Here is a 25,705-nt window from a genome sequence, read left to right on the forward strand (position 1 = left end):
CCAATGCTGGCCTGATGCTAAATGTTCCAGAATCCCAGCCTTCTCCAATGCTGGCCTGATGCTAAATGCTCCAGAATCCCAGCCTTCTCCAATGCTGGCCTGATGCTAAATGCTCCAGAATCCCAACCTTCTCAAATGTTGGCCTGATGCTAAATGCTCCAGAATCCCAACCTTCTCCAATGCTGGCCTGATGCTAAATGCTCCAGAATCCCAAACTTCTCCAGTGCTGGCCTGATGCTAAATGCTCCAGAATCCCAACCTTCTCCAATGCTGGCCTGATGCTAAATGTTCCAGAATCCCAACCTTCTCCAATGCTGGCCTGATGCTAAATGCTCCAGAATCCCAACCTTCTCGAATGTTGGCCTGATGCTAAATGCTCCAGAATCCCAACCTTCTCCAATGCTGGCCTGATGCTAAATGTTCCAGAATCCCAACCTTCTCCAATACTGGCCTGATGCTAAATGCTCCAGAATCCCAGCCTTCTCGAATGCTGGCCTGATGCTAAATGCTCCAGAATCCCAACCTTCTCGAATGTTGGCCTGATGCTAAATGCTCCAGAATCCCAACCTTCTCGAATGTTGGCCTGATGCTAAATGCTCCAGAATCCCAACCTTCTCGAATGTTGGCCTGATGCTAAATGCTCCAGAATCCCAACCTTCTCGAATGTTGGCCTGATGCTAAATGCTCCAGAATCCCAACCTTCTCGAATGTTGGCCTGATGCTAAATGTTCCAGAATCCCAACCTTCTCCAATGCTGGCCTGATGCTAAATGCTCCAGAATCCCAACCTTCTCCAATGCTGGCCTGATGCTAAATGTTCCAGAATCCCAACCTTCTCCAATGCTGGCCTGATGCTAACTGTTCCAGAATCCCAACCTTCTCCAATGCTGGCCTCATGCTAAATGCTCCAGAATCCCAACCTTCTCCAATGCTGGCCTGATGCTAAATGTTCCAGAATCCCAAACTTCTCGAATGCTGGCATGATGCTCAAGGGAAATGTTCATTGGAACATTTTGTTTTTTCAATTTTTGGATTTCAGATGCTTAATCAGTACCTACTCCACAAATATTCCAAAATCTGAAATCCCAAACACTTCTGGTCTCAAGCATTTCAGATAAGGGATATTTGACCTCGACAGGCTCTTTCGGCGTATCTATTGCCTAATTTTCAGGAAGGACTCGTGCTTCAGGACCTATTGGTTTATTTTTGTGTGCATGGGAGAGGTGGAGATTTTTACCAGCGGACCATCTGAGCCATACTTTATGTGTGGGTGGTGGCAGAATAACCCATGCCCCATGCCCCTTACCTTCGTCTCAATCTGTTTGGTGTCCAGATTCTGAAACAGCAGCTTTACTCGAGTTTTCCCATCATCTGAAGATCCCTTAAGCTGGGAAAATTTAAATCTCCAGAGCACATTCTGTAAAGGAATAAAATTAATTAGCAATTTCTAAACAAGAGCTCATTTATTTAATTAGCATCTGTTACTACATTAAACAGCCTCGTTAAATCAACAGACATTCACTTAATGTTTAAATCGACGTTTAGCGTGTGATGATTTGTCAGTCTCCACTTTCTCATTCTTCAATCTTTGCAAACTGACCTCCTCCAGCCCACTCAACTCTCCTGCCCCACAGTCCAGCCTCCAGTAGCTGCCCCACATGTCTTGGGGATGCATCAGCATCCACGGTCCTCAGTCGCACGTCACCTGCAGTCGACTCCTCTGGTCTTCCCTTGTGTTTTCCTGTACACAGCCTTAAAACATCCTATGAGCATTGTTCCTTTTTCTGCTTGGAGAACTTCAGAAAAAATCACTAAAAGTTCCAGTTCTTCCTATGTTATATAAGACATAGTCGAAAGTGCAGATAAAATGAAAAACTTTAATCCTGACTGATACCACCCCATCTATGGCTATATGTGAAACACTCAACCTTAGTTTTTCATGAACCAATTTGAAAAATGTAAAATTAAAAATTAAAAACATCGCCTTTTAATACTACTGCAAAAATTACTTAATGTTTGCTATGGTACGTTAAAGATGAAATGTACTCTACAAACTCTTACTCCCATAAATAAAAAAGGCTTCAGCAAAGACAGACGTAATGGATGTCTTCTATAAAAGATAGTCTTTAATTATAGATACTTCATTATAATAAATATTTATCTTCCCAGAAAAATTCCACCAGGGAATAGTAATTTTTTTTTTAGCAAGCCATAGGTCAAATTTCCATTAAAAGCTTTTATTTTTAAACAATGAACATATTTTTCTCTAAGTGTCAGGAGAGGCAAAGGGGCTGCAGAAAACAGGGAAGAAGTTTCAAGAACACTTCTATCCCATCTGACCATTGACGGGTTTATTTCCCGTCTACACACTAGCCTCAAGATTCTTGGCCACATCTTTTTCTTTATATTAAATCCAGGAGCTAAATAGAATCTCCGCATTTTATGCCAAAGTGTCAAAGCACATGTTTCCTCTAGGTTTTGGGAAAATTAGAACTTCATAGGATCTTAGGGAACAGTTTCTCTGTCTCTTCCAGGTTCACAGTGAGGAAACTGAGCCCACACCCACCTGGACAGACTTTGGGCATCAGGATCCTTTTAGCATTAGAATTGCCAGACACTATCTAGAAAGAGAATATTTCAAAATCACGCTTCAGTCACTGCTTCCCATGTGATATGGTTTAGCTGTGTCCCCACCCAAATCTCATCTTGAATTGTTACGGGAGGGACCCGGTGGGAGGTAACTGAATCATGAGGGCAGGTCTTTCCCATGCTGTTCTTGTGACAGTGACTAAGTCTCACATGATCTGATGGTTTTATAAAGGGCAGTTCCCCTGCACACTCTCTTTTGCCTGCCACCACGTAAGACATGCCTTTGCTCTTCCTTTGCCTTCTGCCATGATTGTGAGGCCTCCCCAGCCATGTGGAACTGAGTCCATTCAACCTCTTTTTCTTTATAAATTACCCAGCCTTGGGTATTTCTTCATAGCAGTATGAGAATGGACTAATATCCCGTGGTTGTCAATTCCAGAAGTGAAGCATGTGTATCCATTCTTGTCGCGAGCAGAAGAGAGCGTGATGTGAGTACTGGGGCACTGAGGCAAGCCCCAGAAGCAGATGGCAGCCACAGCTGGCCTGGAGGGCCTGTCCCAGTGAGGGAGCTGCCCGAGCCACTCCTGCCCTGCTCCATCCACTGCACCTGCCTCTGGAGAGCCTCTTCCCACACTCCACACCAATTCCACCTTGCCTAGGCAGCGCCAAAGCACCTTCTCTGAAAGCTGTTAAGTGAAGTCTGTGACTTCAGCCCCTGAGATTCAGGTAAGTCTCATCTGCCTTTAAAAGGACCTATTATCCATCATTTGTAGGAGGGACCTGTGATCATAGGTATGCGCTCATCCATCAGGAGAAGCCAGGCAGTCTTGGCTATTGAGGTTTCGCCTAATTTCTCACAAAATAAGCAACAAATGACTCTGTGAGCAGCAGTAAGAGTCTTTGGTTCAAATTTGATTTTGAAGAAAGAGCGCAGTAGTGGTCTACCCCTATTAGGATAGGGTCCTGGGAACAACCTAAATTAATATTTTGCATGGTATTGTAAACTGCTATTAAAACATTATATACAAAAAGTGCAAAAATATCTATGTAAAAGTCCTGTTTATTGTTTAAAGAATTCAAAATGGTCCTCACAGTGAAGTGATTTAGGTATATGATTATTGTCTTTTTGGTCCATTGATATTGCACTGCAACTGTACTCAATATGTGCAGATTTGAGAATAACCCTTCCTCATGAGGCATACATATCCAGTATATATGCTTAAAATTATGTCCTAATTTTACCATCTAGCTCTTGTCTGGGTGATGGAGGACAAGGATCTCGTCAGCTTCTCTGGGTTGGGACAGGCTGCAGCGTGGTCCAGGTACAAGTTGGGGCTCCATGGGCGCAGGCGTGACTCTCTTTCTGCCCTTCTCAGAGCTGTGTGGCCGGACGTGGTGACTCCTTTCATAATTGTCCCTTCCAAATCGCCTGCGGTGGCCTCTTTTAACTGTTTCACAGATTTTCTCTTCTGCACCTGAAAACAGCAATGTTTCTGTAGAAAAGGAACTTGTTTTTCCATTATGGATGGCATTTCTGCACACTTTATGTAAAAGTGGACTGGGTAACAGTTCAATTTCACAATTCTGAGCCCTTCTCCAAAGCGCAATTGGACATTCTAGGTCGGAATGTGGCATGTGCTGCACTCACAGCTCCAGAGACGCTGTTGGGCAGCCAGTCACAACAGAGCCATTTTTTTTGCTCCACATCTTGGGGGATAAACTTGGGTGGACCCATCCTCCCGTGGCACAGATAAAAGCTGAAGGGAAGCCGGATTTTTAGTTCTACCTCTTGGAAGACAGAAAACATTTTTCCATAGTTTTAGTAATTAAAGAGCAGCTTTGCAGTTCAGTGCATGTTACATGAAACATGCTAATGTTTACCTATTACTGTGATGGTTTCAGGTTGTTAAAGATGATAATCACATCTCACTTCCTTTGGAACACATTCTGATTATTAATATTCTGACAATGGAAGGTAATACTTCCTCTGCAACACAGTCTGATTGTTAACACACTGATCATGGAAGATAATCCTTGAATCCTTCACGGTGGAGATGCCACAGGCAGTACCAGGCAACTCCATGACAAGGACTTGGAGGTGCTCTCAGTTCAAACCTAATTCGTTTCTTGATGTTTTCCTGGGAGCTGTGGAGACATTTGCTTCTCTTCCTCATCAGGCCAAAGGCAAGTCTGCACTTCGTCTTCCACAACAAACAATTCCTTTTCAGCTTTTAAAAACTGATCTTTTTGTTCCTCTCCATCAACCTTAACTCAGCCCCACAGGAATCCTGTTCCTAGCTAAGGAGCAGGTCCCATGGGGGCCAGGACAGCACCAGGACACTCTTGTGAGAGTCTGCACCGATCGCTCTAAATACAGAATCATAATTTGCTGAGGTGTGGGAAGTGGCCTGGTGGTAGATTTAGAATAGAAGTTACCATTTAGAGACAAGGCTAGCTTTTCAACATGTCCCCAAGAACGAGTGAATCCTGCGCTGCTTCTGCCTCTCCAGCAGCTCTTGGTCCTACACGTGTGGCCAGGCTCCATCCTGGGATCCGTGGGGGCTGAGGACTCAGGCAGCACCCCTCTTGGACCCAGGCCGCCTGGTGCCCACCCAGGGTCAGCCTCCCCTTCTCCCTCACCATTGTGGGTTCTATTCTTGTCGACGTCCTCTCCCACTTCTGATTGATTACATGGAACAGGAGGGAAGTCAGTGCTAATCCAGAGAGTGAGAAGAGGATGTGGACGTCGTCCAGAGGCCCCGCCGGCCTGGACTGTGCTTGGACGGGGCAGGAGACCCGCCTGCATGGGGCAGGGATGCCCTCCATCTCTAGCAGCTAGGGGGTGTTCTAGTTTATCCTCTTTAATTAAAAAAAAAAACTTTGCATCTAGAGATTTAGGCCATATAGATTAGATAATGGTCTTCTCATTTATTTTGTAAGTGCAGAAAATATTTTCATGGTCAAACACATTTTTTTTTTCCTGCTTACCTCCTTTCTCAACATTGAAAATAGATAGTTGATGGTGAATGGATTCAGCCTGGGAAATAATTGCTTGTCTTTATCTGGCAAGCAGAAGTGGGCAATCGAGAAATCTGACCACACACAGGCTTCGAAGGAGGATGTCCCTGCAGATGAGTTGGGTTGGCCTCCCAAGTCCAGAACCTCTTTCCTTGCAAGAGTTTGGTGAATAGGCATTGTTGCCATGTCATGGTCTAGTTTTGACCCAGAAATAATACACAAATGTCCTCAGTTAACAGGATAGTGTGGTGTAAAAGTGCTAATTATCTTGTGAATATAAGCATGGTAACTCCCAATCTAAGTATTTGTAGCCACAGAATCTATTTGATTTTTTTATAATGACTAATAAGAGGGCATGTGGGTACTGGAGAAAGTAACATTTTTAATAATTATTTAGAAGCATTTCATATTCAATAATATTTATCTTCATAATTCCTTCATCATATCATTCATCATATTGATGTTCCTATCAATATACAAATAATCGAAAGCCTACTGACGCCAAACTCGCAAATGTCACCCTACATTGACATGAGTGACAAGATGCCAAATAAAGGAAAATTATAAACAGTTTATGAATTTACAACCCATTGGTTTATCCTTCACAGTTAAGGTGGGAAAGCTTTTCTTCAAAAAAATTAATTCAAATATTGCAAATTCTAAAATAAACTACAAGGAACAATTGTTTATGTTGTCATGTGCTATTTTCAGGTTCAGTTGTTGTCTGAATGGACTCAACAAGGAGTTAGGCCAGAACTCCTTGAAATAAAGAAATAATCACGAGAAAAATGTGAGGTCAAGTGCTCTCCTTCAAAGGAAAATAGGTCAGCAGGTCAGGGCCTCTGAGCCTCAGGTTCAGACCAGCAAAAAGACGTCTTCATTGAATCTTTACACAAAATTGACCTAGAGTGGAGAGGACAGCGAGCAGAGAAGAGCCTCAGCTGAGGAGGTGAAAAGTTCCTCCCTGGAAGCAGAGAGAGCGGGTGGAGGGCTGGAGCTGGCCCAGATGCCCCCGGACTGCCAGCATGCTTACTCTAGCACTGCCCAGGTCATTTTGGGTGAGGGATACGCATGCTGTCAAGCAGAAGGAGGCACTCTAGGCTGTAGACAAATGTGCTTTAATTACAGGAGCTCAGCTGAGTTGGACAGTCTGGTTACCAAGGATTTAAAACACTGCCGCTTTACCCTAAGGGCTCACAACCCCATCTTGCACAGCATTAAGAAACAAATTATAGCTATTTTTAAAGTTGACTGGATTGATTTTAGGGCTGACTCTGGAGACAGTTCTGTCTGAAATGATAGGAAGTGCCCCATGAGGCCCCAAGCCCGGCTCTGCCTGACTGTGCCTGGCATTGACCACGCCAGGGAAATGGGAAAAGGCTCCGGGGAAGGATGGTGATGCCCTTGAGGAGGAAAGGCACAGGGCAGCCCAGGAAGAAAGGAAACTCATCGGGGAAATGAAGGTAGGAAATGTGTCTTCACGTTGAGCAATGGCCTGGAAACTCACAAACATCACTCCCACCCAAGGAACCCCATGGCCACTCCAGGTGAAAATCAGCCCCTGCAGGTACGAGGCTCAGGGCTTGGCTGAACGTGGTGATGGATGTTCTTTTCATTTTCGCAGACTCAGTTGATCTTCCTGTGCTGAGACCCTCTAGCAGAATCACAACAGAGAGACACGTGACTTCTGGACACTATGCTGAGCCCCGAGCATGGGTGAGAGGCGCTGGCTGGGAAGGGCCTGTGAGTCATTACTCACAGCAACACAGGTACAGATAAATGCCCCTGGTGAGTGCTGGCCCAGGCAATGGGGCCGGTGGGCCAGCGTTTCGCTCCTGGAAAGGAGGAGCTCACAGGCTCCTTCCAGTGGAGGGACACACAGGACCCCAGGGGCTGCAGTGAGGGGGCTACGCAAACCTGCTCTAAAGCAGAATTTGGATTCTCCTTTCAGATTGCCTGGAACACTTCATTACTTGAAACACAGAGCAAGAAGCAGAAGTTACAAATCAGGTGTTCTCTTTAAGAAGCTGTATGGAGAGTTTGTCCTTACACTTGAATAGTTGCTTCATTACCTCCCTTATCTCAGAAGGACATGCACAGTAAGGTTATGCAGATCTGGCTTCCAAATAATATTAAGAGCAAGTCACCTAGCCTGGAACTGGCAGGTCCATATGGCAGACCAGGGACAGCGGGAAGAACACCTAAGCGGAACCCGGAAGCTACTTCCCACCCTGTGACTTTAGGGTCCATAGAATTATGGACCTGGATACTGGATGGCAGATGTGAAATCCCTTCTTCTTTTTCAATGCTTATGCAAATATGTGCTATTGTCATTACAAACATGGTATGTGCCCTGGAGGGGAACAATGACTCCATTAAATTTTCTGGCCCTGGAATTCCATAAAGGAAGTAGTCCATGGCCCTAGCCCAGGTTTTTCAGCCTCCACACTATTGCCCGGTAGGCCCTGGAGATGCCCTGTGTGGGGCCCTGTGCCCTGAGCGGCATCCCTGGGCTCCACCCTCTAGGTGCCCTGGATATCAGCAGAAACTCCCATCAAGTCCTGACAATAGAAAGTGTCTCCAGACATGCCCAAGTGTCCCTCGGGGGCAAAACCACCAGTTTGGGAGCCCCTGCCTAGGAAGGGTTTTTGTCTTGCTTTTTGTAGAGAGGCCACACAGTGAGGGCGGCTTCTCAGAAAGAAGGCGCAGTTCCCAGTGCTCATTAACCTACAGATTCAATGACCAATTCACTGCAGAGGGCATCCAAAGGTTCTTGAACACAGAAGTTAGGAAATGACCATGAGATAACAAACGGGGCTCTATTTTGTAAAGGGGGTGCAGCCCGATTTGGGATTGCTAATAAAAGACAAGTAAGTCTTTCAACTCGATTTGTTGAAATTTTTTTTAACAACCGTATTTATCTTACCAACACTTTCCATTTCACTCATTCTTAATTAACACAGAGAGTAGGTTTTAAAAAATATTATGACAAAACAGTGGATTGTGCTCACAAAGCATTTCCTTAACACTTACGTAGTTAGGAGAATACTCAGTTGGGGTGGAAATGGGTCTCACTCCCTTCCTAATCGCAGCTGTACATTCCTGGCATCCGCCCTCCACAAATTCCCCCAGGCACAGGCGCTGTTCACCGCTACCACGAATGTTCAGATGGAAGGCAGGCAACGATGAGTGGTTTTTTTCAAAGCATTTACTCAAGTGTTGTGGGTCCCTCCTTAGCAGCAGCATCTTCAACTTCCCTGTCCACCCACCTGACCCTGCTGTGAATCCTATTGGCCAGACACCCTCAGGGCTTGTGGAAATCCTGGGGCCCTGAGCTATCAGAAAAAAAAGTCTATGAAAGCAAGGCCTCTGCACAATACACAATCCAGCAAGTGTGGTGGCTTCTACCAGACATGTGTGAGTGTTAACGCCCATGGAATGTAACCAAGCACATGGCAATGGGGCGGCATGGATGCCTGCTTGGCCTCTTACCTTGGTCTGACTCTCAAAACAGGTAAATCCCAACGCGAAATCCACCGTGAAACACAGCATCTCTCCTTGCCAGCTGCACATGTATGTTCTGGACTAGAAAAAAGTATCAATTTTGAGAAAACATTCTTTAATGATGCTGTTTAACTTTAATTAGGTAGTCTCCATATTAACCCCCCTTTGGTCAAAAATTATAAAATGCTCTCACATGCAAGTTACAGGGAACAAAACAGGAGGATGCAGGGTCCCGGGAGACCCACAGGAACAACTGCACACAGGTTCTTTCTTGCTTTTTGTCAAGAGGCAAATATTTCCAGCTCTGTGAGGTGGGGAGTGTTTACAGGCATTGCTCTAACTCAGAACAAATGCACAGAGCCCAGCCAATCTCTATTCTCCAACACGTGTTTGAAAACACAGTAAACCACTGAATTTTCTTTCTGCTAGCTCATTATACCTATTGGGTAATATGTTCACTTTTCTTTGCATGAGGCCCACAAGCATGTTCCGGCAGGAGCTAGAAGCGGCACTTTCCTGAGAGAATTCTGAAGAGCAGTACAATTTACACCACCACCAAGCAGCAGAGCAGTACTGCAGGGATACCGCCAAAAACAAACAAAAACTACATCGGTCACACGGTGCGAGAAGTTCTGCAGTCTGAAGCGCATCCCACCCGCGGCCGGTGGTTTGTGTGGAGGGCGGCCCGGACCAGCACGTGCCGCTTCTGAGGGGAAGCCCGGGTTCTCTGCTCCTGGGCTCTGCCCGGAAGGTCTCTGGGCTTCAGGCTGCGGAGCCCGTGAACACCTGCCAATGCACTCGCAGCCATGTTGGTTGAAAGCGAGATTTGTGCTTTAAATGTTTTCATGCGACTCCAGACGAAAGAAGCATGAACCCTAATAACTAGGTAAAAGTTATTTTTAACAATCTCTGTAATAAATCTGCGGGTAAAATGTTCCCATTTAGAAGAGAAGCGGAGCCATCGATTTGAGCTGGAGAAATACAGCTGTGGGTTCTGGGCCTGTCTCTGAGCCACCCTGTGACATCCAAACACGTTACTCTTGTGGGAAATGGGTGCTTGATGCCTACACTCTCTCTCTTTCCCTCCTTGTCTCTCTTCTCTCTCTCTCGCATACACACACACACACACACAGTACACGGCTCACACACACCACACACACACACACAGTGCACGGCTAACACCATACACACACACACACAGAGTGCATGGCTCATACACCACACACACACACACACACAAAATGCACGGCTCACACACCACACACACATACACACACAATGCAGGGCTGGCGCACACACACAGTGCACGGTTCACATACCACACACACACTTATACACAATGCACAGCTCACCCACCACAGACACAGACACACAGACACACAATGCATGGCTCACACACCACACACACACACACAGCGCATGGCTCCCACCACACACACAGAGCACATGGCTCACACACCACACACACACACACAGTGCATGGTTCACACACTCACACAAACATTCCCCCACACACACAGCCCATGGCTCACACACCACACACACACAGCACATGACACACACCAGACACACACAGTGCACGACTCTCACACCACACACACCCACAATGCCCGGCTCACACCCACACAGCCTACAGCTCTCACACAGCATGTGGCTTACACACGCACACACACAGTGCGGGGCACACAGCTCACAGCTCTCTGACACACACAGCACATGGCATACACACGTGCACGCACACAGCGCGGCTCACAGCGCACTGCTCTGACACAGCACGTGGCTCACACACACAGAGCGCACAGGTGACACACAGCACATGGCTGACACACACAGTGTGGCTCACACAGCGCACGGCTGACAGTGCATGGCACACACACCCTGGCCGAGGGAGGCTGCAGCCAGTCAGGTCTCAAGTCTCAGGTCTCAGTCCTCAGTCCTCAGTCCTCAGTCCTCAGTCCTGCCACGGCTCCGCTCCATGGGCTGCCCACACTGCCTGACAAGACCTCCGCTGTCCCCCCGCGCCTGCTGTGCTCGGCCCTGTGGCTGCATAGCTCGGGAGGCTCTTCCTCACTTGTCTCTTGTTCTGCTATTGTCCTTTTCCTGGATAGCTGAATGCGTGCCTTCAACATCTTCATGCCTGTCAACCTTTCCTTAGAGATTGTCACAAACACAGTAGCTCAAGTCCCTGCCTCTCCCCTCTTAGAGGAGAGCAGATGGCGGGGGGCCCAAAAGGCTGGAAGGACCCATCTGCCTTGGGCTTCACACAGCTCCTGACCCTTCCAGGATAAACGGGGGTCCAACCAACGCCACACACACAGCCGGCGGTCATGAATACTCTACACACTGTTGGCATTGGTGATGAGAGTCCGAGAGCAGATCGCAATGAGTGGTGGCTGAAAAGCACAGTCCCAGCCAGCTCCCCTTGCCCACCTTCCATAAACCTGACCCAGAGTGTGATAAGGACTGAGGTTCTATGTGAAAGGCCACAGGAGGTGACATTCTCACAGCTCAGGTTTGAAAGCTACTCAATCTCTAGAATTTAAATCTAGTGATTATAAAATAGGAAATGAAAGTATTCCAAGGGAAATTGCTACATTTTATGTAGACTAAGTAGCTAGCATCATAGGATCTGCAGAAATTGTAAACATCAGTGGCTACTGCTGAATTGCAATGCACACACATTCAGTAATTATAGCCCATCTTTACGGCACAGGACAAAGTTACTCCAGATGGCCACATAAGCACACAACCCATTTGCATAATCTCCAAAGGGGCTTAGGATGGAGGAAAAAGAGAAAGCTTTCGTCTAAGGAACCTCTGGCTACACAAAATCTCATTTTCAGAATTAATCAATCAATCAGTATCCTCCCAGACACATAGAGTGTCTCATCATTTGCATTTTTAGAACTTGAGGGAATTTTTTTTTAAAATCTGTTTCCTCATTACTGCTGTACATACAACTCCCACAAAACAGTCTTATCATAGAACTTTCCAAACACAATTCTTTCAATCTAGTGAATGAATGACATGTGGGATTATTTCCAGGCTTCCTCTATGTTTACAAATTTTCCCTTGATGCCTTGGAAGAAACTCTAATTGGCACACACGCCCCAAATCCTGAAGGAAGGGTTGCCTCACGGCCCACTTCCCACATCGGAGGGAGTCTGGGAATGTTTATTTTTGTGTACTGGTTTCTTGAAAGACATCCTCATAGACTGTCCAGCAAATTTTGATAACATTAGTAATTTAAACATTTGCATGTAACTCAGGGAGAGAATGTCCATGTAACTCATTTGGTGTAGTCACTTGGAATTCTCCAAGATGTTGAGGCTGCAGGAACAACTTACTAGAATAACATTTGATCTACTGATGAAATTATGGAGAAAAGGTATATGCAGAACACTTCATGGTTTAGCTGAAGACAGGGGACAGTCTTTTCGTACTGAACTTTATCTCCAACACATTATATGGTGACCCATAGAAAAATGACCAACTGCAGACCACAGCTCTGGGCTTACAGCAAAGCTTCTGAATCAATTAATGAGTTCAAGAAAAAAAAAAAAGTTCTAAGTACCTCCTTCCACAACTGACCGAAACATAAAATAGATAGTTTCAGAACTCTTTATATGAAAATATCAAAAACGGTCTTATTAATGAAAGCTTAAAGTAAATGGCTTTGAAGTTCAGCTTTTGGAATAAAATAAACCAAGAGCAATAGCACAGAGCAATCAATATTTACAGAAACCATCAAAAATATAAAGCTCAGAATTACCTGAAGAGTTAAAAAAAGAAAGAAAAAAACGTAAGAATACCAGAAATAAAACCATCTTTTTTTTTTTTTTTTTGAGAGACAGAATTTCGCTCTTATTGCTCAGGCTGGAGTGCAGTGGCGTGATCTCGGCTCACTGCAACCTCCACCTCCTGGGTTCAAGCGATTCTCCTGCCTCAGCCTCCCAAGTAGCTGGGATTACAGGCATCCCCCACCATGCCCGCCTAATTTTTGTATTTTTAGTAGACATGGGGTTTCACCATGTTGACCAGGCTGGTCTCAAACTTCTGAACGCGGTGATCCACCCACCTTGGCCTCCCAAAGTGCTGAGATTACAGGCATGAGCCACCGCACCAGCCAAGACAAGATTTCTTTTCTGTGTTCTGAACACCAAGAACAGGATGCCACAGCTGTGCTACTCAGGTGAGATGCTGTAACTTCAGGAGATGACAGGCAAGTCGCCCCCTTTGATTTGCTCATTTCCAGTAAGGAAAATGCTCTCCCAATAGTGGGCAGTAAAGCAAGCAGCCTGGAAAAGGAACTGGAGTCGGATATAAGAGAAATAACAGCAGGCATGCATCTGCCACGCGTAGGTCACCTAGTGCTTTCTTGAAGATTTAGTGTCTGTATTAATGGAGAATATTGGTCTGTAGTTTATTTTCTGGAGTGTTTTTGACTGCTTTTGGTATAAGGGTAATTAATGCTTGCTTCAAAAACTTGTGTTTCTCTTCCTTTTTTCTTCTAGAAGATATTATAGAGAAGATATTGGTGTTCTCTTTTAGAATTCTCCAGTGAAATCATCTGAACTAAACATTTCATTTTGAAAGTTTTTAAGCTACAAATACAGTTTTCTTAGTAATGGTAAGGCTACCCAAAGACTCTACAGTGATGGAGTTGTGGCAGTTCATGGTTTACGAGGAAACAGTCTCTTCAGTTTAAGTTGCGAGATTTATATGTGTAGAGTTATTCATTGTATTTTCATTATCCTGTCGAAGTTTACAGTCTGTAGTGATATCGCATTTCATTTATTACATTCTCAATTTTTGTCTTCTCTTTTTCTCCTCTTTTTTTTGTGAGTCTTTCTTCTAAACATTTGCCGAATTTAATGATATCTTCAAAGAACCAGCTCTTTGTTTTACTGGTTTCCTCTTGTTTTTCTGTTTTTGATTTTACTGATATCTGCTCTTCCTTGGGGTTTATAGTTTATTGTTTCTAGTTTATTGAGGCAAAAGCCTACAGTTTTTAGACCTTTCCTCTTCTCTAATGAATGCATGCTGTTAATGCCGTAAATTTCCTGCGCAGCCGATTCAGCTGTGCCTCACAAACTTTGATATATTACAGGGTTCTCATTTTCATATCCTCATTATTTTTTATTTGCCTTGAAACTGCATGTTTGACACATTGCTTATTTATAAGTGTGCAGTATCTAAGTGTTTGGAGAATTTCCTATTATCTTTCTGTTGTTGATTTCAAATTTGTTTCCATTTTAATTGATTAACATTCTTTGTATATTTTCAGTTCTTATAAATTTGTTGATGCTTGTTTATGCCCCCAGATATGGCTGATCCTGCTAAAAGTTACATGGACACTTGAAAATAATGTTTATTATCCCGTAGTATATGGTGGGGGGATTCCATAAATGTTTACTAGATTCTTTTAGTTGATGGTACTGTTGAATTCTTCTATGTATTTGCTGATATTTTACCTAGTTGTCTTTCAATTGTTGAGAAGGAGTGTTGAGGCCTTCCACTGTAATTGTAGATTTTTCTGTTTTTTGTTTTTGTTTCAGTTCTCAGTTTTTGCTTCCCATATTTTGCAGCCCCGTTGTTTTGTGAATACTCACTTAGGATGGCTGGGTCTTCCCGGTGGACTGAGCCTCTCATCATCCTATAACGCCACTCTCTCTGCATCTAGTAATTTTATTTTCTCTGAAGTCTCCTTTATCTGATAATAGGGCTACTCTTGCTTTCCTTTGATCAAGGTTACATGAGTTATCTCTTTTTACTCATTTACTTTCAAACCATCTACATGGTTATCTTTGAAGTAAGTTTCTTGATTAGAGCTTGGTCATCTTGTTAATCTCCTCTGCCAATCTCTGTTTCTTACTTGGTGCATTTACACCACTTTCACTTCATGTAATTATTGATATCTTAGGGCTGAAGACTGATATTTTATTTTTTGTTTCCTGTCTTTGATTTCTCTTTTTTTTCCTGCCTAACTGTAAGTTACTTAAACTTTTTTTTTTTTTTTTTAGCATTCCAATTTATCTGTATTTTTTTGAGTGTCTCTTTGGATGGCCTTTTTAGAAATTGCTCTGGTTCTCTATACGCAGTTGTATACACGTTCTATATACACAGTGGTCACTGCTGCATCAGTTTAGTTGAAGTATAGAAACCTCACTCCCCTTCACCTTCCTTTTCCCTCCCCCATTTATAGTATATATATTTCAAATAGTTTCTTCATATACATTTAGAATCACATCAGACAGTGTTATTATTTTTTCTTCGACCATAAAACACAATTTAGTAAACACAGGCCGGGCGCGGTGGCTCACACCTGTAATCCCAGCACCTTGGGAGGCTGAGGTGGGAGGATCACGAGCTCAGGAGATCGAGACCAGCCTGGCTAACATGATGAAACCCTGTCTCTACTAAATACAAAAAATTAGCCAGGCGTGGTGGCACATGCCTGCAGTCTCACCTACTTGGGAGGATGAGGCAGGAGAATCTCTTCAACCCGGGAGGCGGAGGTTGCAGTGAGCCGAGATCACACCACTGCACTCCAGCCTGGGTGACAGAGCGAGACTCTGTCTTAAAAAAAAAAAAAAAAGTAAGAAAACTCAGTAGGACAAGAAATGTCTGTGGTGTCACCTGCACTCTCGCTCACCATGGCCCTTCTTCCCTCCTGATGTTCCCAGGTTCCTTCTTTCATCATTTGATTTCTGTTTAGAGAACTTCCTTTATTCTTTCTGGATAGATCTGCTGATACTAAACTCTCTTAATTTTTTTTATCAGAAAATGTTTCAATTTTTTTAATTACTAAAATATATTTTCAAGTGGATAAAGGCTTCTGTGTGCCAATTCTTTTCTTTCAGCACTTAAAACAATATTGGGACACTCCCTTCTGGCCTCTGTAGTGTCTGATGAGAAAGCCACTATAATTTGAATCGTTTTTCCTCCCTAAGGGCTGTATTATTTTTCTCAGGCTGCTTTCAAGATTTGTTTTCTTTTTCTTTAGTTTTCATGAGCTTAATTGTAAGGATCTGGGTATGGAATTCTTTGGGCTTATTCTGTTTAGAGTTTGTTCAGTTTCTGGAATATGTAGGTTTACGTCTCTAGCCGATGTGGGGAAGTTTGAGGCCATAATATTTTTTGAGTACTTCTCAGTACTTCTTTTCTCCTGGACTTCAGTGATACAGGTGTTATGCCTTGGTTACATCCTGCAGGTCCCCCTGGAGGACAGCGTGGCATGGGTGCAGACGGCAGCTGGGCCTCAGCAGGGCGCGGGGTGAGCAGTGACAACCACAGTGAGTATGTGGACTCTGTGACTCTCCCTCAAACTAAGTAAGGTGCCCAATCCCATGACCCTTCCCCACCATCCACTGAGAGCTCCATGCATGTCACCTTGACCCTTCCCCGCCATCCACTGAGAACTCCATGCATGTCACCTCTGGGGGATGCTGAGGCTTGAGCTGAGTGCTGTGAGAGCTCGGCAGGTCTAAAGCCGTCCCATCTTACACAGCTTCAGGCTGTCGGTGGAGAATTTCCTCTCACACACAGTCAGCCTAATGACTCATCAAAATTTCTAGGGCTCTTGAGAAGCACAATCAATTAGAGTTCCCTTAAACACCTTTTACTTAATTTTTGGACATCACTGCAGAAAATGACACATGCTGCAGTGGCGAAAAATCCAGATAATAAAGATTAAAATAGCTTTTTATAGGACAATAGCTAGTAAACGTAATTAGGATGTGATAAAACAAAACGTGGTATTAAATAGCACACTCAAGTTCATTTTCAAATATATTAAAAATTCACGCTCTAAACAAAAGCATTAAGAGTAGCCTTTTAAGTATCATAGACAACATACACAAATGAAGAGCTGGAATTAATGAAGAAGTTAAAGAAGCGATTCTGCTCATTAACAAAACAGGATGCATGGAGCTGTCGGAAGCAACATCAGGATGGGGTATGGGAAGGGAGAGAAATCACATGGGCACAGGTAGCTCTGCTGGGATAGACTGACAGCCACCTTACAAGCAGGGGCTGGCACAGCCCAGGTGAGGTTCTGGTCGGTGTGCACCCTGGGGCCGCAGCTTGTGTCCAGGGGAAATGCTGACCCACCCTGGGGTGTTGAGGGATCTTCCTGTTTTTATCCTGGGGTCAGTGAACTCCGGGAGGCCAATGCTTTCTTCAGCCTAAAGCAGACTGGATTGTGGAAGGAGACCTGCAGAAAACGCTTTAGCTAACGAAGACCATCAGCCAAGAGTGAGTGGACTTTGAAAGGATTTTCCACAGCACTTTAGAGTGGTGATGGTAATAGTGCCCTCATTTGAGGCACCTGTCTTGCACGCCCTTCAGAGCGGTGATGGTAACAGTGCCGTCATTTGAGGCACCCTTCTTGCACACCCTTCAGAGCGGTGATGGTCACAGTGCCCTCATTTAAGGCACCCTTCTTGCATGCCCTTCAGAGTGGTGATGGTAATAGTGCCATCATTTAAGCCACCCTTCTTGCACGCCCTTCAGAGTGGTGATGGTCACAGTGCCCTCATTTGAGGCACCCTTCTTGCATGCCCTTCAGAGTGGTGATGGTAATAGTGCCCTCATTTGAGGCACCTGTCTTGCATGCCTTCAGAGTGGTGATGGTCACAGTGCCGTCATTTAAGTCACCCTTCTTGCATGCCTGGAACTAAGCTAAGTGCCTTACATGGAATTCTCATGGTAAACTCACGAGATGGTGCTTTCATCCTCATTTTACAGATGACAGGTGGGGTTTGGGCAGGCACACAGCTTGCCATAGGCACAGAGGACGGGCTGGTCTCTCTGTCCCTGTGTCCTGACTCCTCATTTATTGCTTCGGGCACCACAGCTCAGCATTGCAGTTGTGCTCCACATTTCTTGTGGGTTGGTGCACAGGGATGACTTGTGTCCCTCCACAAGTCATGCTGGAGTCTTAGCCCCCAGTATCTTATTTGGAAGTAGGCTCTTTGCAGAAGAGACCAAGGTGAGGCTGTGCTGGAGCACATGGGGCTCGAATCCTGTGACCAGTGATCTTCTGAGAAAAGGAGACAGAGACCCAGGGAGGAGAGCCAGGTGTGGAGACAGGGGTGGAAGCTGGGGTGAGGAGCTGCAGATTGAGGAATGCCAGGGACTGCAGGAGCCACCCAAAGCAGGAAGAGGCAGGAAGGATCCACCTTCTGAACCTGAGGGAGTTCAGCCCTGCCAACCCTTTGATCTCAGACTTGCAGCCTCCAGAAATGAGAGGATAAATTTCTGTTGTTTTAAGCCACTTGGTTTGGGGACGTTCCTTAGGGCAGCCCTGGGAAATGTGCGCAGGGCTAGACCAGCAGGGTCAGGACTGGTGACAGATGTGTTTCCACGGCCCGGAAAGCAGCAGTGCAGGGCATGTTCCTGCCTCTGACTGTTGGCTCCCGATGTTGCACCTCATGGGATAAAAGTATCTTGTATTAGTCAGGGTTCCCTAGACGGACAGAACTAATGGGATAGATATATATCAAGGGGAGTTTATTAAATATTAACTTACACAATCACAGGGTCCCACAATAGGCCATCTGCAAGCTTGAGGAGCAAGGAGAGCCAGTCCGAACCTCAAAACTGAAGAACTTGGAGTCTGATGTTCAAGGGCAGGAAGCACCCAGCATGGGAGAAAGAGGTGGGCTGGGAGCTAGGTCCATCTCTCCTTTTCACATTTTTCTGCTGCTTCACGTTCACTGGCAGCTGCTTGGATGGTGCCCACCCAGTTAAGGGTGGATCTGCCTTCCCCAGCCCACTGACTCAAATGTGAATCTCCTTTGGCAACACCCTCACAGACACACCCAGGATCAATACATTGTATCCTTCAAGCCAATCAAGTTGACACTCAGTATCAACCATCACATTTCTGGAGTGGCGCAGGATGGTAAAAAGGCATTTGGAGAGGTGGAGGAGGCAGAGGAAGAAGGGACCCAGGGAAGGCGGGTGTGGAAAGCAGACCTGGTGTTCACCCAGGGGCACCCTCCAGGACCGGGGGAGGACAGGGTCTCTACCAATGCTTACTGGTTTAATTCTGCTTCACTGTTTTAGAATGTGTGCCACTTTGGCCTGTCTTCTGTTTACATATTTATTATTTTAAATGAAATGTATAGGCCGGGTGTGGTGGCTCTCACCTGTAATCCCAGCACTTTGGGAGGCCAAGGTGGGTGGATCGCTTGAGCCCAGGAGTTTGAGACCAGTCTGGGCAACATGGCAAATCCCCATCTCTACCAAAAATACAAAAAATTATCCGGGTGTGGTGGTGGGCATTTGTAATTCCAGCTACTCAGGAGGTTGAGACAGGAGACTCTCTTGAGCCTGGGAGGCAGAGGTTGCAGTGAGCCGAGATCATGCCACTGCACTCCAGCCTAGGTGACAGAGACTCTGTCTCAAAAAAATAAAACTAAAAATAAATAAATGAATGAAATGTATATAAAATACACTATGCTGACATGCTGATAGATTGAAATCCTGTCTGCCCCTACTCTGGAAGAAGCACCAGCCCAGTCTCCTGTCCGTCACCCCTTGCAGCTCTCTGCTCTTTATAACACATAGAGCCCTGGGCAATGGGCCTCCACACATTTCTAGATTCATACAGACCAACACGCGCCCTGCTCAAGCCCTGGTTGGGAGTTCTCACTGCTACGTTCCTTGCTGATACTCGGTATTTTCAAGCTTGTAAACTTCTGCCTGTCTAGTGTGAGATGGAGTCTCCTAGGAGACTAACTCACATGGTCCTAACGTGGAACGAGGCCAAGATCCCTGCCTTCTGGACCTTCTTTTCCATTCTTTCCTTCTCTGCTCTTATCCTGAGAGCTCCTGGGCCATTTTCCTGTCACTTGATGCTTCCAGGGAAAGGCTGGAAAACGACCTACAAGAGCCAGGAAGGAACTGCGGATGCGCCAGGCTAGGCCACTGGGAAGGAGCTGCAGAGGCATCCGGCTGGGCTGCTGGGAAGGAGCTGCAGGGGCGCCGGGCTGGGCCGCTGGGAAGGAGCTGCGGATGCGCCAGGCTGGGCCGCTGGGAAGGAACTTCGGATGCGCCGGGCTGGGCCACTAGGAAGGAGCTGCAGGGGTGCCGGGCTGGGCCGCTGGGAAGGAGCTGCAGGGGTGCGGGGCTGGGCTGCTGGGAAGGAGCTGCAGAGGCGCCAGGCTGGGCCGCTGGGAAGGAGCTGCAGGGGTGCCGGGCTGGGCCGCTGGGAAGGAGCTGCAGATGCGCCGGGCTGGGCCGCTGGGAAGGAGCTGCAGAGGCACCCGGCTGGGCCGCTGGGAAGGAGCTGCAGGGGCGCCGGGCTGGGCCGCTGGGAAGGAGCTGCAGGGGCGCCGGGCTGGGCTGCTGGGAAGGAGCTGCGGATGCGCCAGGTTGGGCCGCTGGGAAGGAGCTGCAGAGGCGCCGGGCTGGGCAGCCCCTGTGTTGTGCAACTCCAAGATGTTATTAGTGACAGGTGGACAATGTCTCAAGTATAGCTCATGCAATAGACACAGGGCAGCAGCACACATTTAGTGGAGATGTGCAAAGTACCAAATATCAGATGACAAAGTAACTGGTTTACATTCTCCATTGAAAATAAATATTTACATGAATGTGTACTGCATGCACTGAAGTTCAGCCTGGATCCTCCACCTTCAGGTGATGAGTACGGATTCTGCATGAAGACAGAAAACCTTATCCCCTTCACTTGCAGATACACAAGGTGGGAGGGAACCTGAGGCTGGCAGTGGGGGCATTAGCTCAGGGATCCTTCAGTGGGTGGAATGCAGGTTTCCAGTAGAACGGGGCAATTCGAAACTTCTGCTACTTCCTTCAGGGATGTATGGAGGAAAATAAAGGACATGCCCCTGAAACACCCCCAGCCCATACAGCTGGTGCCCTGGACAGTGAAGTTAGGCACCCGGAATCTCTGTGAGGCTGGATGTTCTGTTCTGCTTTCTTGAGAAAGTGTCAAATAATTTTCTGTGTCCTGTATCTGGAATTGAAGCAAAAAGGGCAAAAAATGGGCATTTCTACCTGTGCTCTACAAATACAATTTATTGTCAGCCCAGCAACTTCTTCTAAAGCAAGACTGTCGTTAATATCAGAACTCTTCAAAGATGGTGATTTTCTCAGCAAAGGTGGTCTGTTCCTAAAGAGCGTGCTGGGGAGTCTGCCCTGTGCTGACCCGGAAGCAGGTTCCTACACAAAGGCAGAGCTGCTCAGGGACTGTCATTCCAGGGAGGAAAGCAGGAAAATGCAAACAGTGACTGATTCATGAACACGGAGATGCCTTGAGGTCCCTGAGTGACCAGGAAAGGCCCAGCCAGTGTGGGCCAGGAGCCTAGGTCAACCTCTATCTCTGTGGGGGACTGATAAGACCCTGTATTTTTCAGTTTTACTAATACACGGGTAGAAGAGGCTTCTCTAATTGTGAAATGTATGCCTGAGGGGCAGGTAGCGGCATGCTCACCAGCACAGAGGCTGCTGCTGGGGCAGGGGCACCTTGGGAACATTCTGCAACCCTCTGCCCCTCACTTTGTCATCTGAAAAATGGGAATAACAGTCAAAATATGTATAAGTTTTATAAAAATCAAATGATTAATAAATATACCGTTATTTAACAGTGCCTAGTATGCAATAAACACCCAGTTGGTCAGCAGCTGTGCTTGCCGTCATTATTCTAACCAATTCCAGGATGAGTAGATCAGCATTAGCACAGAAATGGCCATGGTGTGAGGCAGAGGCTTACCAAGTGGAAGCAACCGATGGTGACGTCTGCCTGACCCTCCCACCCCAACACAGGAGACTCAGCCTTCTACAGTGGAAGGCATCGATGGAGACACCTGCCTGACCCTCCCACCCCAACATGGGAGACTCAGCCTTCTACAGTGAAAGCCATCGATGGTGATGTCTGCCTCACCCTCCCACCCCAACATGGAAGACTCAGCCTTCTACAGTGAAAGCCATCGATGGTGACATCTGCCTGCTCCTCCTACCCCAACATAGGAGACTCAGCCTTCTACAGTGGAAACCATCGATGGAGACACCTGCCTGACCCTCCTACCCCAACACGGGAGACTCAGCCTTCTACAGCGGAAGCCATTGATGGTGACACCTGCCTGCCCCTCCCACCCAAACATGGGAGACTCAGTCCTCCATGGCTGTCATTCCTATGTCACTCGGAATTTCCTCAATCATTACATTTCTGGGCTACACTTTCTCTGTATTATTATAATAGATGCCTCTGGGAATAGGGTTAAAACTAAGAAACACTGAAGTTACTAAAATGGGTAACTTACTGAAGCGGATACTTTGTATTAAAAAAGGTACTCTCCCTATACAAGTTTCGGCACCTGTTGGAAAAAATTATTCTGGGAAGAGAGTTCCATCAGAGTGAACGGGGAGAAGACAGGAGGCGGATCCTCAAGCCTGTCTCCATGCAGGTTCCTCACACTGAGGCATGAGACACTACATCCGCCCGGCATGTGGCCGCTTCAGTCTCTGCATCTGAGAGTTCAAAACACTGAAACTCAGAGTTGCCACAGAGCTCATGGCCACACGAGAGTTCCTGCCGCACCACACCAGCATGAGAGAGAGACTCTGACACTGCCCGCTGGGCCTCCCTGCTCAGTCATTCCCCAGCATCATCATCTCCCCAGCACTCCATGTGCACAGGGCAGAGCTGGATCCTCCACACTCAGCGCAGCGGGAGTGAACGAGACAGCCTGCGTCAAACGCCTCATCCCAGATGCAGCTAGGTCAGAAGACGAGCCACACTGTCTACTTCCTCGCCTCTGGGTGCCTGGGCTGTAAACTGTAGAGTGTTATGTTAGCGAGTGGTTTTATGATTCTGCAGGCTTGATTTCTTCCTCCAGACACTGTGTAATTTATAAAGCAAACGATGACACTCACTTCCCTCATATACCTGAGGACTTAGGTTTGTGTTTCTTAAGATGCTAAGATGTTTTGTTCAATAATCTCTACTGGAATTTCTCATCATATGTTAATATCTGATTCCTGAAATGACCGTTTACCATTGATAGAAAGTGCTTGTGTCCATGTGGTTTGGGAGACCACTGTGCTGCTTACAAGACGGATGATGAACCCCTTTACATGAAGAAGTAGCAGAGAGTGAGTTCCTTTCTGCATTTCTGATTGGAGATTTCTTTAATCTTAACCAGTTTCTACTTTCTAAATATAAATTGGATCATCTGTCCCTCTAAGGTAATCATTCTAGAAACTCATATACTTTCTCCTAAGAAAGCTAAATCTCTGTTTTTCAGATAAAGAATCTAAGTTTCTCTTATAAATTCATTCATTTCTCAAGCATTTGAGCACATAAAATGTACCATGTTTAGAGAGATTAGATGAAATTCTCAAAGCTGCATTCCTTGGGCATGGGAGGGGCATGGCCAGGACCTGAGGATTGGGGTCTGTCCCTAATGGGATCTGAGGGTTGGGGTCTGTCCCTAATGGGATCTGAGAGTTGGGGTCTGTCCCCAATGGGACCTGAAGGATGGGGTCTGTCCCCAGTGTCCCCATGCATGGGAGTTGTTCAGCATACCATTCCATCTCCTCCAAAAAGATAGGAGCCACTGAGGACTTCAGGGAAAGCCGATCTGGAGAGGGTGAGATTGCAGGGGTATGCAGAGTGGTGGAGATAAAAGAGAGTTGGGGAAGAGAGTGGTCAGCTAAGAGGCTATGGTGGTGACCAGCCTGAACACATGTGGCACCATCTGACTTGGACCCCAGCGTTGGGCTGTTCAGGAACATCTTGAATGTTCTTAGTCCACAGGCTTAGAGGACTGTTCTGGGTTCCAGTCTGGGATCAACCAAATGGCACTATTACAGCATCAAAGCAGTCTTCCAAGCTGGTCCTTTTAACTCCTAGTGAGTGCACAAAAGGAAGCCTGCCAGAGGGTCACTTCTCCCCTGTAGATATCATACTTTACAAGGTTCGCTCCACATGCTCGGCCGCAAAACAAGCCTTAATAAATGTTAAAAGATTAAAATTCTATCAATTATCTTTTTTTTGAACTTATTGGAATGTAACTAGAAATCAACAGCAGAAGGAAAATGAAAATCAACAAATATGTGCAACTTAAACAACCCATTCTTACACAACCAATGGGTCAAGGAAGAAATCACAAGGGAAGCTAGAAAATAACTTAAATAAAAAACACAACACACCAGAATTCACAGAACACAGTAAAACTAGGGCCAAAAGGGAAACTTATAGCTAAAAATGCTTATATTAAAAAAAGAAAGATCTCAAATTGGCATCTTAACTTTAAACCTTAAGAAACTAGAAAAAAGAAAAACACACTAAACGCAAATCTAGAAGAAAGAAGGAAATAATAAAGATTAAAGCAGAAATTTTTAAAAAGACAAAATAGAAAAACAATATAGAAAATCAATGGATGCAAAACTTGATTCTTCAAAAATATTTTTTAAAATGGCAATGCTTTATCTGTATTGACCAGATAAAACATAGAGAAGATTCAAATAGCTAAAATCAGAAATCAGAGAGGGGACATTTCTACTGACTTAACAAAAGTAAAAAAAAAAGAAAAGTAAGAGAGTACTACAAACAGTTTTACACTAATAAATTGAATAACTTGGATTCAATGAAAAACTTCGTGTGACACACACAATTTATCAAAACTAAATCAAGAAGAAATAGAAAATGTGAACAAACTGTAGCTTGCAATGGGACTGAACCTATAATCAAAAACCTTAAAGCAAAGAAAAGCCAAGGGCCAGATGGTTTCGCTGGTGAATTCTACCAAACATTTAAAGAAGAATTAACACCAATCCTTCTCAAACACTTCTGAAAACCTGAAGAGGAGGATATACTTTCCCAGTCATTCTATGAGGTCAGTGTTACCTTGATACCAAACCCAGACAAGGATTCTACAGGAAAAGAAAACTGCAGACCAATATCCCCTATGAAGATTGATGCAAAAATCTCAACAAAATACTAGTAAACAAAATTCAACAGCACATTAAAAGCATTGTACAATGTAACAAGTAAGATTTATCCCTGGAATGAAAGGATGGTTTGACATAGAAAAATCTATCAATGTAACACACCATGTAAACAAAAGCAAGGAAAAAGAAAAATCTGTATCATCTTAATAGATGCAAAAAAGTAACTGGCAAAATTCAACACCCTTTTATGATATAAAACACCCAACAAACTAGAAAGTGGGTGAAATACCTCAACATCATAAAGGCCTTATATAAAAGCCCACATTAACATCATACTCAATAGTGAAAGACCGAAAGATTTTCCTTTAAGATCAGGAACAAGGCAAGGATGCCTACTGCTGCCAATTCTATTCCACACAATACTAAACATCCAAGCTACAGCAACTGTGAAGAAAAACAAACAAGTCAACCAAATAGGAAAGAAAAAAACAAAATTATCATTGTTCACAAGCAACACTTTCTTACATATAGAAAACCCTAAAGATAGAACAAAAAAAAAATCTGTTAGAATTAATACACGAATTGAGCAAATCCTGCACAAAAAAGTTGCAGGATACAAAATTAACACTCAAAAATCAGTTTTATTTCTATACGCTAACAACGAACAACCT

The 25,705-nt window shown here is 45.3% G+C and overlaps 1 protein-coding gene across 4 annotated transcripts in view; it reads right to left on the reverse strand.

Annotated features, from left to right (window-relative positions):
- The window catches only part of SNTG2 (syntrophin gamma 2), a 407,561-nt gene that overhangs the window by 49,014 nt on the left and 332,842 nt on the right, over positions 1–25,705 (reverse strand). For 3 of the 4 annotated variants that reach the window (XM_054677651.1, XM_054677652.2, XM_016946061.4), the window contains 2 exons: positions 9,099–9,191; positions 1,306–1,416 (listed from right to left, as the gene is read on the reverse strand). In XM_054677651.1, coding sequence (XP_054533626.1) covers positions 1,306–1,416; positions 9,099–9,191 — 204 coding nt within the window. Of the gene's footprint in view, positions 1–1,305; positions 1,417–9,098; positions 9,192–16,856; positions 21,097–25,705 lie in introns of those variants that run through there. The other variant, XM_054677650.1, reaches the window with a different exon arrangement.

The sequence above is a fragment of the Pan troglodytes genome, chromosome 12, assembly GCF_028858775.2.
Source record: "Pan troglodytes isolate AG18354 chromosome 12, NHGRI_mPanTro3-v2.0_pri, whole genome shotgun sequence".
Lineage (NCBI taxonomy): Eukaryota > Metazoa > Chordata > Mammalia > Primates > Hominidae > Pan > Pan troglodytes.